Below are 14050 nucleotides of genomic sequence, written 5' to 3' on the forward strand. Positions count from 1 at the left end.
ATACACATGTATGGCTATCATTAACACTAATTTGCCAACTGTCTGGCACACTTTCACATGTGAAAACTTTTTTAGATAATTAGTTCACTTTGCAATCAGCCTAAGCACTATAATACAGGTAAGCTGTGTGTGCGGAGTACAATGGAGGGAGCAGGAAGAGTGAGAAGTAGAGGAGGCCGAGGAAGAGGACGTGGAGGTGAAGAAGTAGGATGAAGAGGACGACAAGGACAAGGAGGAGCAAGAGGAAGACGAGGAGGAGGGAGAGGAAGATGAGGAGGGGGGAGAGGAAGGGTAGGAAGAGTAAGAAATAGAATTGCTGATGACATCAGAGCTACAATAGTGGACCATGTCATCAACCGTGGAATGACCCTGAGGGTAGCTGGTCAACGGGTCCAGCCTAACTCGAGCCGCTACACTGTAGCAAGTACCATAAGGACATCTTGAAATGAGAATCGGTTAGCACAGTCACTTCGCACAAAGATTTGTAGCACTGCCATATGCCAATGAGAAACACACCAATACCATTGATGTAAAAATACTGAAATTGTTACTTTACAGAATTGCTAGATGACCAGATGCTGGGGCAGAGGAAGCATGTTCACTGCAGACCAAGTAACCCATATAGTCATTATGGCGATTGCAAATAATCCTATACTTGGAAATAAACACTTGTGTTTGTTTTGATGTGTTTGAATAAACACCAGTACTTGAAGTTTGGATCCCTCTATGCTTATGGATCTATGACAGAAGTATGAGCTCAAACTGACATAGCCTACCTTGTGCACAGAGAAAGCAAAAGCCAGATGTGTTTTGTATTCATACCATCAGTGTGCAGTTGGCGCATTGTGTGCTTAGTAGATGATGGCTTGTGTGTACTGTTTGATACGGAAACACCATTTTTACGAAGGTGTGAAGAGTTAATCTAGCTGTGTTTGCTTTTGCAAGAGAACTACAATGTTTTGATTATTGGGTGACAGGTTTTCTTATTTGTGTGAAGAGTTTTGCAAAATTAGCCAATAGTTACAAAAAATGTGCTTAAGCAATCAGAAAAAACTGTAAAGCTCGGGGTCCGGTACCTGTCTTCATCACCACGCCCTGACTCATGACTCACACATGATTGGTTAACGTCTCGGAACTAATTCGTTTTATTCGTTAACCGATTGTTCGTCAACATCCAGTTTCCGTGCCAGGTCACTTCCAGTAAGACAGCACGTTCAAGACGTTGACTAATATAACATAGAAACTATTTGCATTTTTTCAGACTTTGCACATATACCGCTTCTTTAACGTGCAGATGTAAAACGACAATGATGAAGGAAAACTCGGATCTCGCTCACGTTCTCGTTTTATCCAGTAAACCGGTCGTTTTCTTTTCTTCTGAAAGTCCTAACCGGAAATTACTTGAAAAGCGACCGGAATCTCTTCCTGGTCGATGTGGACAGAAAGAAGAAATTCAGGGTGAGGTCTGTTGTTGTAGTTGCGATAATAATGGGGAGAATTACTGACGATATGTCGGGAGAGGCCCGTGGTTTATGCAGGACTGCGTTGTGCGGCGTATGAAGCCCACTTTCATTATGCTTGAACAGATGTGCAGCGCTGCATTCTCCATGGACACTGTGTTAGCCGCTAACGCTACAGACTAGTGCACCTGTGACCGGCTTCTTTGTGTCATTTCAATCTGCGGTTATTTTCCCCATTGACTGTTAGTTAACTCAGCTTATTAAGGTGAACTTTAGGAGGTTTTTTGCAATCATCCAGGGCGGCAAGCCCCAGTCACTGGTATCCGACGTGCTGTGCAAGGTTGACGAAGAAGTCCGTCTCCAGAAATGCGTGGTGTTCGCTCAGTTTGCCCCTGGCTGGATGTTTATAGATCCACATAGTCCCAGAATAGTTCCGAAAGTCAGCGATGGCGTCATCCAAAGCAAAGGTCGGAGTCAACAGTGAGACAAACGCCCTTAAAGACAGTAAAAGCAACGCGAGCAGCTCAGCTGAGGACGCCTCACCACATAACCGCACATATTGCCTTGATGACCTGGAGACTGTCGCCACAGTCGGTGAGTTGACCACAACATTTGATTTGTCCGTAACTGTTCGGGTGTCTTATCTTAGGCTTAGGCGGGGTCTTCCCCAGAGGTGTTTGACGCCAGAAAACCTTTTTTAAAATTGATGAGTTTTCATATTTGAGATCTTTTCCTTAAAAACATAAAGCTGGAGCTGGTCACACCTGGACCAGGTGCTGATGGTGTGCAGGGTGAGAGTTTTACAGTCTGTGCTGATTGGTTTCTATGATCGTAACATGTTGTTCTAAGGAAGCAGAAGCTTTGCTGGAGTGTTCAGTGATTTCCTGTTATTGGCAGTCGTTGCCAACTGAAAGGTTCTCTGCTGTGAAACAATCGGATCTGTTCTGTTTCCTCATTAAAATGATCCCTCAGTTGGTCTGAACTGTGAGCGTGCAGTGTGTCACTCTTACTCACACGTTCACTCTTCTGCGTTTTCATTCAGTGTCCAGTGTGTGGCTGTTTGGAGTCATCGACTGTGCTGTGCTCAGGTCTGATAGACCGAATCCTGACTTTGATTCATTCCCATAGAAACTGTTGGAATTGAAGGTTCTGGTCTGAATGAATCTTCTACCGTTTCTTTATCTGTACTTTTCCCAGTAGTGTAAGCTCACTACTGCTGCTGCTGCTGCCCGTCACCCCTCCCAGGGTACGCACCACCAAACTTTTAAGCTTACCTTTTTTTTTCATTTAAATACTCATATTGGTTGTATCAGCAGCAAAAACCACATATTCAAACAGAACAAACACCATTTTTACATATTTACATCATGGACAATAGTTACCAAAGCAGAGTACTGTACAGTTATTAAAATTAGAGTACAGATAAGTGGCAAGCCCAGGCTGTAGTGTGCAAACAGAGCCGGATACTGAAAGGTGCAGTTACAGCGCTGATGTAAACCTCTGTTTGTTGGGAGCAGTTCTGGTTGTACAGTCTGACAGCTGCAGGGAGGAAGGACCTGCAGAAACGCTCCTTCATGCATCGAGGATGCAGCAGTCTGTCACTGAAGCAGCTCTGCAGCAACATCTACATGCATGGGCTGGGAGACTCTGTCCATCAGAGATGTTATTTTGGCCAGAGTCCTTCTGTCTCCCACCACCTGCACTGGGTCCAGGGTGCATCCCAGCACAGAGCTGGCCTTCCTGATGACTTTATCCATATAATATGGGTTCCATAGGTCAGATTATTAGGTGCGCTCAGACTTGATATGGTACAAAAAAGTAAGAGGCATTTTAAAAAAAATTAGAACAATATAAGCACCAGTGTCAATAACAACACTGTTTTTCAGCTGTGCCCCCACACACCGTGTGGTGTACATGCACACTATGCCTGACCTAAATCCAGTAGAGCAGCATGTTTTGGTCCACCTAACCTGCCCAGATTCACCTCAACGATGCCCTGGTCCAGATCTGCGAGGAGACCCTGTCCCTTGTCTCATTAGGAGCGTCCCCCATGTTGTCAGACGTCCATACAGGCACATAAGGAGTATCCTGCTGCATCAGTTTATCACTTTGGTTTTTGGAGTCTCTTTGAATTTAGCTTACTGTAGTTTTTTTCCACATTTGTATCAAATGTGGCATCCATTTGTTATTAACACATTATCCATTGAGCAGCATCAGGACCCGCACCAGTGGGGGGGTGCATGGTGGGTCCTGAGGTCCTGAGTTGGAATCCACCACCTGGCCTGTTCTGCATGCGTGTTCTACCCATGTTTGCGTGGCGTCTCTCTGGGTAATCCAGCGTCCTCCAAACACATGCATTTGGTGGGGTTGGGTTAATTGATGATTTTAAACTGCCCATGGGTGTGAATGGTTGTCTGGAGTGTGCTAGGCTCCACCCCCCATGATCGCTCGGCACCATATTGTCTTTGCTGACTGAATTGAGTTGGTGAGGAAGGCTGCTGGTGTTTCTGTGTAACTGCTGGCACATCCATCCCTGCCAGGGTTGCACCTCCGCGTCAGTCCAGGACTTAAAGAGAAATGTCGCACTTTTTAAACACAAATAATAGTTTTATCCTTTTAATATGCAAACACTGCAAATAAGTATCTCATCCAATAATACTTCAGTCAGTATTGGGCGTCAGTGTGCTTCATCATAACTGTGTGGAGGTTACCCTTTGCTCAGGTCAGCTAGTATAAATGAATGAAGGCTCGTGGTTATCAGTAAACAATAAATATAAAGGTGTCACATCTTTCAGTAACAACTCGATTTGGTGCAGTTTGAACTGAACAGATTTGCATTTCAGTGACTACAAATGGCATCCAATTGAATAAAACTATGGGATGACACCATTTATGAATTGTTATGGAAGTGAAAAGTATTCTTCTTCTTCTTCTTTTTAAACATAATTTCCTCTGGAAGGATTCTGATTCTGATGCTGATATCTGATAGGCCAATAATGTCACCTGACCCATGTGTCATCTGGGCTGTAGAGATCAGAAAGCTGCCATGAACATGCCCAGGCAGAGGTTGGACATGTTCAGGCAGCAGGCTGCCGTGAGGACACCTCACTGTTGGCACCTGCTGTACGTGATGCCACAAGAACTCGGGCAGAAACCTTCGGACTCTTACCCAGAGGACTTACAGCCCAGCCAGCCGTGGGCTGGATTTAATAATAATAATGGATTGGATTTATATAGCGCTTTTCAAGGCACCCAAAGCGCTTTACAATACCACTATTCATTCACTCTCACGTTCACACACTGGTGGAGGCAGCTACGGTTGTAGCCACAGCTGCCCTGGAGCAGACTGACAGAAGCCAGGCTGCCATATCGCACCATCGGCCCCTCTGGCCAACACCAGTAGGCGGTAGGTGAAGTGTCTTGCCCAAGGACACAACGACCAGGACAGAGAGCCCGGGGATCGAACCGGCGACCTTCCGGTTACAGATACGCTTCCCAACCCCCTGATCTCTCTTAAGCACTGCATTTTTTAATCAGTGTGACAAACAAATGCACGTGCCACACGTTACTTGAATTCAGAAAAGCTCGAGTCCGTTAGATATCCAATTTACAATTGTGTAAACTGGATGTGTAACTGTCTGTAGGGATGAAAGGAGCATGTCATAGAGTTTGCACTTAAAGACCAGTTTACTCAAGCTCAGCGAGTTTCATGATGTCTTATACTGATGTCACAAAAGTCCAGATGAACAGGATCAGCGCTCCTGGACTGAGCGTGCATCAAACCCATACCTTCCTGTTGCTGCTGTCACCCTGACGCTCGTCTCCACCCTCTCCACACTGATCCACCTCTCTTCTGCACTGTGCACTGCTGTGGATGTTTGCGGCATTTCACAGCTTGTTGTGTCTTTATTGTTGTACCTGTTTGCCTCTCATGCACATGCATGTTTTCTGTTTTGCTTCTACTGACATTCATCCTTCTTCTCTCCAGTGCATACCTCCACCTGTCAGGCTCTCATCTCTTTCGCTGCATATAATAATGTTGTCTGAGAACATCATAGTCCAAGCAAACTCTCATCTGCCTCGTCTGTGAATCTGTCCATCGCCAGTCCAAGGAAGAAGGGGCTCAGAGCCCCCCCGATGTCACTTCAACCCAGCCCTGATCCGTCTGTCACTCCTGCACACCTGGCTCATTCTCACAATGTCCAGTCCAGCTTTCTGAGTCATTGACTGCTATGCACTCCAGACATTGGATCAGTTCCCTTAATTTACTACAGCACTCCAAACGTCTTATGAATAACTACAAGCCTAATATTAGCTGTCATGGTCAGATTAAAAGCACCTGGAAATGACAGTTTATATAATAAATATCTTTACAGCTGTGATCCCTGATGGCTCGCTGGGCCCTGTTTTAAAATCCTCTCTGATTTATTTTATAGAATTTTTCCTCCTTCTTCTGGTTGCATTTCCTCTCTGTATGAACTGAAGATATGTTTGTATCTCTGTGTGGTTCAAGTTGAACTTCTCATCTGCTGCCTGTGTGTGTGAGTGTCCTCCACATATGTGAGTCACCCAGTCTGTTATGGGTCTTAAAGTTCTCCTTGTTGTATATTTGGATCAAGATCAAATGAAAAAAGTTCCCCTGGCAGAACGATTTGAGTTAGTCACTGTTAGGGTGGAAACTGCACCCATCTGTCACCTCTGCTGTCTTTTTGAATGAAGAAACAATGTAAGGAGCCTTCAAAATGATGAATAGTCTAACATGCAGCATTTTGGTAATATGCATTAGGCTGCACACAAGCCAAAGCCTAATGAGTGCTGGGCAGGTGTGCAGCAGGGGATCGCATTCATCCGCTGTTTCTGGAAGCAACGGCATAAAAATCCTATTTGCCAACTCATTTTGTCTGATGAGAGGGATTTGGTGGCTAAAACAGACCAGCTAAAGGTCTTTATATGTGCACTTTAATTGTCATTGAAAACATAAGACAGCTCTCTGGTGCCATTAGGTGAGTCTGCTGCTGTCACATGCTGCGGTGGCCTTTGTGACCGTCACTCACAGTTTGGGGATTTGTTGATGCTGCTTTTATTTATTTATTGTAACTGGCGGTGCAGTGGGAATGTGTGCTGTTGCATACAGTACAGTTGTTTTGTCTGCTTCAGAAGCAAACAGGTAGATGAAGAGTTATGGATCAGTTTCAATTCAAAGTACATTATTGTCTGATGTCACCTGGCCTTCACTTTCAGTGTCACTGCTTGGTGTCTGATCACAACACTGAAAAGCATCTCTGTGCTTAGTAACATAACCGAGTGCCTGTGAGAACAGTTCTGTTCTTGGATGAGGGGAAAGGCTTGTCTAACAACATGCTAATTATGTAGTTAAGTGCACTGACGGCTTGCTAGCATTAAAGCTCTCCAGACTGGCTTTTGTTAAATCCTCCCACCATAATGTTTTGGCACAGTCTGCATGGAGGGCAACTGAAGAGTACACAGCTGTGCGTTTCATTCACCCACTATTCATGTCCTATTATAAGAAGCAGAGCCATCCTCTCTAACCCAACTACAGACCAGTACAGAAACTGCCATTCTCTGACTAGACCTCTGCAAATGACTCATTACAAAGACTGAGGTGTGCGCCGTCTCCCTGAACCAGCTCATGCAGCAGGGCTGATGCAGACGGTCATAATCTTTGGTAATAGGGCGTTGCAGCTGAGTGGGCTGCGTGTGGTCGTTTGGACCATTCTTACACACTGACAGTCCTACAGAAGCATTTTCATTTTAAAAGACATTTTTCTAGATACGACTTGTTCACCTGACTGTGACGGTGCACCGCTGTTTCTTTGTTGCTGTGGCAACAGCAACAGGACTGAGACAAAGGTTGATTGGAGGTAAAGCTGAGGAATGAGACAGCCAGCATTTCATTAGGCAGCTGCAGCAGCTCCACGTGTGACTCAGAGTAGCTGTTATATCACACAGCCGTCTCTCTCTGCCCATCAGCGCCGCAGGAATAAAATGCCAATTGGTGCTTTGTCTTTAGGAGGAGAACAGTTCTGGGCTCAGGCCAATACCTGACTGCACAAACTGTCCTCATGTGGCCACAGGAGGACACGCTGCCTGCTCCTGTGGGATCTCAGCCATTACTGCCCACTCTCACAGTTCCACTGTGACCTGACGGCACTCGGTCTGATTGCTCGTGCCCTTTCTTCCCTGTCTGAATGAATCACATTATTCTGTTTTTCTTAATGTTGTTTCTCATAGCAACAAGTATAAGGAGACGTGAAAGACCCACGAGCAACAATGGTGTTGTCCAATCAGATTAAGGATACTAGTCACACATGTAAGTGCAAAAGGCATGAAAACACTTGCACAACTAGTTTACAGGAACAGAGACGAAACTGAAGTGTGTGTGTGTGCGTGTGCGTGTGCGTGTGCGCGTGTGTGTGCGTGTGTGTGTGTGCGTGCGTGTGTGTGTGTGTGCGTGTGTGCGTGTGTGCGTGCGTGCGTGCGTGTGTGTGTGTGCGTGCGTGTGCGTGCGTGTGTGTGCGTGTGTGTGCGTGTGTGTGTGCGTGTGTGTGTGCGTGTACACTCCCTGAACAGTACTCGTCAAACACTTTGTGATTGCTGCTTCATGTTTCATGACCTACTTTCTCGTGTTACTTTAGCTAATAGCAAATAGCTGCTGCTTGTATAGTCATGATTCAGAACCAGTAGGTGTTTGGGGTCAGCGCAGCAACGTTTGCTCCTCTTCCTCTGTAGCTGACAGTCTGCTTGTAATCAGACGTATTTAAAGCCCTTTAGTTCTCTGTGGGTGGCACTTAAAAGGTTCAGTTAAGCATCAGCAACCTTACTGTGCTGATGGGAGCTCACTTCAGTTCTCTTTGGCTTCAGTAGCTTTGCAATCAGAATTGGGATCTAAATGCACTGTGATGTGAAGCACATTTTGAATCTCTGCATGCTCCTCTTGTATCTTTTATCTGTTCATGTATTCATTTCTATTTGTGTTATTTCAGTTGTTACATTAAATGTGGTGTCGTATGGAGACGTGTAAGGCAGGACAGGCAGGGAAAAGAGTAATAATAAAAGGATACAAATGGAAATGCACACCGTATCGCCAACAGCTGCCCCTGTAAGAAAAAACAAACGTACAACTCCCAGAGCACATAAATGGGAAAATACGCAGATACTTGAATCAACAGTTGTACTGGGAGTAAGTGAGCGAGTGTTATAATAACTGCGTCTTTGTCACAAATGTGCTTCATAATGAGGATGGGAAGCCCCAGTAATGTCCCCCAGGAGCCAGAGGCAAATAATGAACCAGGACAACCGTGCCATTCGTAGCCCCCACAGTACCGAAGACCTGAGGCAGCACATCTCTGCGACATCTGCAGGCCCATCCTAGCAGGAGAGGGACGGAGGCCCCAGATGGGGTGTCCACAGCCAAAGGGTGAGAGTCCCAGAGGACCAGAGGCAACGGCCAGTCGCTAGAGACCAGCCACCTTGGTACTTGGTACAGGTTTCCAGGGACCTGAAAATTCCCCGGGACACCACCGAGTCTGGGGCACCCACTACCCCCACCACACAGAGTAGACTGGGGCTCATCTGCACACTGTGTCACAATACCAATCAGTTACAACAGACACACACACACACACACACACACACACACACACACACACACACACACACTAAAGGGACGAGACAAACTGGTCTGGGTCTGAAACAAGCTGCACCCAACAACGGTTGTTCCCTCACCTGGACGCCCCAACCCACCCAATTGGCCTAACGGCACCCACGAGGCGCAGAGTGGACATTCTAATGTGGGTCGGCCCAAACTGCACGGCGAGTTGGCCAGGGAGGTGCAGACAGCCCCCACAGAAGGAGGGACACAGCCAGAGACCAGGCGACCCCGGGCGTGGGATCCCAGGCCCAGCACTCGCCCCTGCCCAGCTGGGGGCAAGTCCCCCACACCACAAGCACCCCAGTGCCCACATCCCAAGACCGTTAGGCAGCACCCACCCCACTTCTCAACCGTCACCAACTGAGGCAGATGCATAGACACTCCAAAACTGCAACCGCAGCTCTCCAGCCCCCAGGAGGCCACCAGGCACCCGTAGTCCCAGAGACCATCATCACCCACCTGCAAGTCAAACAGGGAAATGAGACTACACCCAACCACCCCCATTAAGTAGTGGAATTGATCAGTGGGGGCCGGAGGGAGACAAATTCATCCGTCCGTGGTTTGGTGAAGAGGCAGACATTCCACCCGTTTCTATTTTGATTGGTGCATAAGGTGTTTTTTTGGTTTCCAGTTCATGAGGATACTTTTCTTTGTGATTCGTAAGAAAAGAAGGAGTATAAATGATGTATTTGCTTCCATATCTAGTTCACCTCTATCACTGAAGTTGCACAGTTTGGGTGAGGTTGGTATGCTGTAACGAGACATGTGGTCATAGGTCTTACCCACATGTGCTCACGACCATATAGCATGCATATAATTCTCAGCAGAGTTGTTTTTGCAATAAGTGCACGTGTTCGACTGAGTGAGGTCCATTTGGAACGAACTTTGCCCTCTCAGTTTATGGTTGGGAGCGAAATTGATTTGTCAATTTTAAACAATACAAACTTTTTGAGGTACAGATATTTAAAACGTTTGACACCCAAGTAGGTATTTCTAGATTCAGGTCTCTGGGGTTGAATCTTTCCTGTATGATGATTTCAGTTTCTCATATTCAAGAAATGTGCATTTGCTGATTCTATGTGTTATAGGTTCTTCAAATGAAACAAATTTTCCATCTTGTAGAACATGTTCTGGATTTTTCCCCTTCTCGTGCCACAGTGAAAAACTGCAAAGCATTGTCTTTTTCTGATAAATATCGGGATTGTTCCAAATCGGTGTTAGTTTCATGGGCTAAGTGGAGACTTCCCACCAGACTGTGAGAGAAGTGTTTATGTTGAGGGTTTTAAAGCACTTATGATGCTCAATGCTGGAGCTGATGGTGGCAGACTGGAGATTTTCACTTTTCTACAGAAGGCTTGCTCTGGGTCCAGCATAGGGCTGTCTAAGAAGCTTGGTTTAATCCATTTTAAAACAGATCTATTGGATAAGAAATGGTGAGAAAGATTTGTCAGTTCTAGATCACACTCATGTTTTGGTTTTTGTAGAGTTTAGACTTTTTATTAGGATCATTGAAAATGAGTAGTTTATTTTCAGCAGACTCATCATTTTAGTGACAACTCTTCCCATGAGTGATATAGGTAAAGTTCTTCAGTGTGTGAGATCACCCTCTAGCATTTTTAATAATGGAATATGATTCAACTGGATCAGGTTTAAGAGCTCGGCTGAAAAATGTATACCTGGATATGTAATGTTACCTGGATATATTGGAGCAGTGTCTGACAGTTCAGAGGCAGAGCTGCTGATTTACTCTGGTCGATGGAGTGTCTGATATGGATTAAAACTTATCTATAAATGTGATCGTCTTTAGCAAGGTTTGTAAGTAAAGTAAGTAAAATGTTATTTATATAGGACCTTTCACGACGAAATCACAAAGTGCTTCACAGAAGCTAAAACATAAAAACAAAAAGCAGCCAAAAGCAAGTTTAAAAAGATGAGTTTTTAGCTGTTTTTTAAAAGAGATGACTGAGTCCACAGATCTCAGGCTCGATGGAAGATGGGAGTTCCAGAGTCTGGGGGCCACAGTTACAGAAGCTCTGTCTCCTTTTGTTTTCAACCTCGTGTAGTGGACATGACCTCAGGGACCTACTGGGGATGTAAGGATGTAAAAGATCACTGATGTATGTTGGTGCTTGTCCATGCAGAGCCCTGAATGCCAAAATCATAATCAAAAAGTGGACTCTGAATTTTATGGGGAGCCAGTGCAGCTGGATCAGCAGGGGTGTGGCATGGGAGTACCTGGAAGACTTGGTCAATAGCCTTGCGGCAGCATTCTGAGCACCCTGCAGACGGTCCAAGAAGGCATTACTTAGACAGGTGAACAAAGAATTACAATAGTCCAAACAAGATGAAATAAATGCATGTATGATCATTGTCAGTTCAGAGCGTGACACAGTAGGACTCAGCAAAGTTTCTTAAATGGTAAAAACAGGAGCGGACCAGAGATATAACGTGAGCGTCCAGCGTCAGAGCTGGGTCAAAAGTAACACCAAGACTCCTAATAGAAGATTTGGCAAATGAAGCAAGAGGGCCTAAATTTTCCACTACCAAGGGCACAAATTTATCGGGAGCATAAACAAGGACTTCAGTTTTCTCTTAAAGGAGATATATAACTGAATATCATCTGCATAGCAGTGATAAGAAATGTCCTTAAACGTGCTCAATAAGTGCTGAAGAGGGAGTAAATACAACAAAAACAATAAGGGTCCCAACACAGAACCTTGTGGCACACCATAGGCAAGAGAAGTGGAGGAAGACCTGAACTTAGAGGTAGCCACAGAGAAGAATCGCTCACACAAACAGTCCAAAGCAGACCCTGATATACCCACCCAGTGTCTCAGCCTATCTAACAAAATGTGATGGAAAGTAACACGTCATAAGCGTATAGGCTCACCTTCTGGTCTGTCTTCAGTTTGAACTTTGATAGCTACGTTTGGTCAGATTGCTGCTGCTGCTGCTAATGGTGAATCCGTTTAGTTCCAGTAGAGTTATATTGTTAAGAAGTTCTGCAGTGTCAGCATCGGAGGGATTCATCTGTGATGAGTGTAAAGCTGCATAAAGGTCTTTAAAATGTTTTTTTTCCTGCTGTACTGAGCGTGTCAATTTCTGGATTAAATCTAGGTTGAAGTCTCCTGCTATTATGAGTCGGTGTCAGTGATCAGAAAGGGAAGGAAAGAAGAAAGGAGGGGTCATCAACATTTGGACCATATATACTAGCCAAACACAAACTTCATACATTAAGTATTATAAGTCTGCCCTCTGGATCTGTAAGTGTTGCTTATAGTGAAGTTAGTTTTTCTCCTAACAAAGGGCAGCCAAAGAACGCCCTTCAAACAAGCTGAGTTGTGCTTACAGATTGATTAAAGGAGTTCAGCTTGTAGTGAAGGAAAAAAGGGTCACACCAAATATTGACTGTGAAGCTTGGTAGAATTGCACAAATACTGCATTTTCCTTATATGTTTAAAAGTATGCAGAGGTTTCAATAAATCCATTTTGTGCATTTTTCCTGACACAATGTAAAACAGCATCTAAAAAAATGAAGGGTGTAAAGACTCTTGCACCACAGACTTGCTGGTGTGCTCCTGCGTACTATTAGAAACATTAAATAAGAACTAAGACACACACATAACCCGTTCACATGCAGCTAAAAACAGCCACAACACGCTGGGAAGAGCAGCCCGCCTGAGCTGCGCCTGCCTGGCACCAGGACGGCCTTGGTTCCAGGCTGATGATTACTCCTGCTTGATAAACAATCCTTTGTCATGGTCAAGTTCCCCTGTGTGACCCCCTACTTCCCCCTGTTTCTCCCACTTTAGGCACGGGGACTTTTGGACGGGTCTTCCTGGTCAAGGACAAAAAGAGCAGGGCCTTCTTTGCCCTGAAGCAGATGAAGATCCCTGACGTGATCCGACTGAAGCAGGAGCAGCACGTCCACAACGAGAAGGAGGTGCTGAGCGAGGTCAACCACTCCTTTCTCATCAGACTGTGAGTGCTCTTCGCAGTCTCATCTGCAAACACATGGGGGCTCGTAGTCCAGTTGTAAATATGATCAACCTATCTCTAATAATCAGCTATGTACCACAGGCCTTCAAGCTGGCTGTAGTTAAACCTTTACTCAAAAAGCATCTCTAGACCCAGCAGTCTTAGCTAATTACAGGCTAATCTCCTTCCTTTATATCAAACATCCTTGAAAGAGTAGTTCACACACTGAGGTCAATTATGGAGTTCCACAGGGTTCAGTGTAAGGCCCAGGTCGGTTTACACTTACATGCTTCATTACAGGCAGTGTAGATGATGAGGGACTAGCAGAGAGGCAATGTTTCTGTCACATTCTCTTTGCTGGCTTCCTGTTAAATCCAGAGTTGAATTGAAACTCCTTCACAAACAGGGTTATGGTTTGCTTTGAGGTGATTGTTGTTGTGATCTCAACCTATATAAATAAAATAAAATTGACTTGAACATTTCTCAGTTTCGATGTGTTTTGGTGTGAATAATCATCCAAAGCATCATAAGAAAACACGCTTACTCTTTAGCGTGTAACATGGGAGCGTTGTGTTTTCTGTGTTACATAAAGGATAGAAATGACAAATTGTGAAAGCAAGAGTAGAGCTGAAACGTATGTGAGGGTCAGAGAGGCCAGCAGCCTCGTCCATCTTCATCAGTGACGGTGCTTTTTTGTCCTCGTTCATCTGAAGTGCCCTCCAGCTGAAACGCTTCCTGCACGCCTGCCCAAACACCACTGGGACATAAAAGAGCCGCAGAATGATGCAGCTTCTCATCTGATGTGATTCTCTCCACTTATTTAGACGTTAACAGTTTTGCCCTGCAGTGAACTTGTAGGACTGAACAAGACAGTGATGATAAAAGCTAAATGTAAGCCTGAGCTAACAGCACGTTTGACCCTGCTGTCTGTTACGTGGCA

The 14050-nt window shown here is 45.1% G+C and overlaps 1 protein-coding gene across 1 annotated transcript in view; it reads left to right on the forward strand.

The window, feature by feature from the left end:
- The first annotated feature begins 1424 nt into the window (after nt 1-1424).
- The window catches only part of prkx (protein kinase X-linked), a 34642-nt gene continuing 22016 nt past the window's right edge, over nt 1425-14050 (forward strand). The window contains exons 1-2 of the mRNA XM_085347333.1: nt 1425-2054; nt 12945-13113. Coding sequence (XP_085203459.1) covers nt 1907-2054; nt 12945-13113 — 317 coding nt within the window. The 5' untranslated portion in view covers nt 1425-1906. The remainder of the gene's footprint in view (nt 2055-12944; nt 13114-14050) is intronic.

The sequence above is a fragment of the Diplotaxodon limnothrissa genome, linkage group LG23, assembly GCF_057381915.1.
Source record: "Diplotaxodon limnothrissa isolate DT_005_m linkage group LG23, D_limnothrissa_male_GT1.1, whole genome shotgun sequence".
Classification (NCBI taxonomy): Eukaryota; Metazoa; Chordata; class Actinopteri; order Cichliformes; family Cichlidae; genus Diplotaxodon; species Diplotaxodon limnothrissa.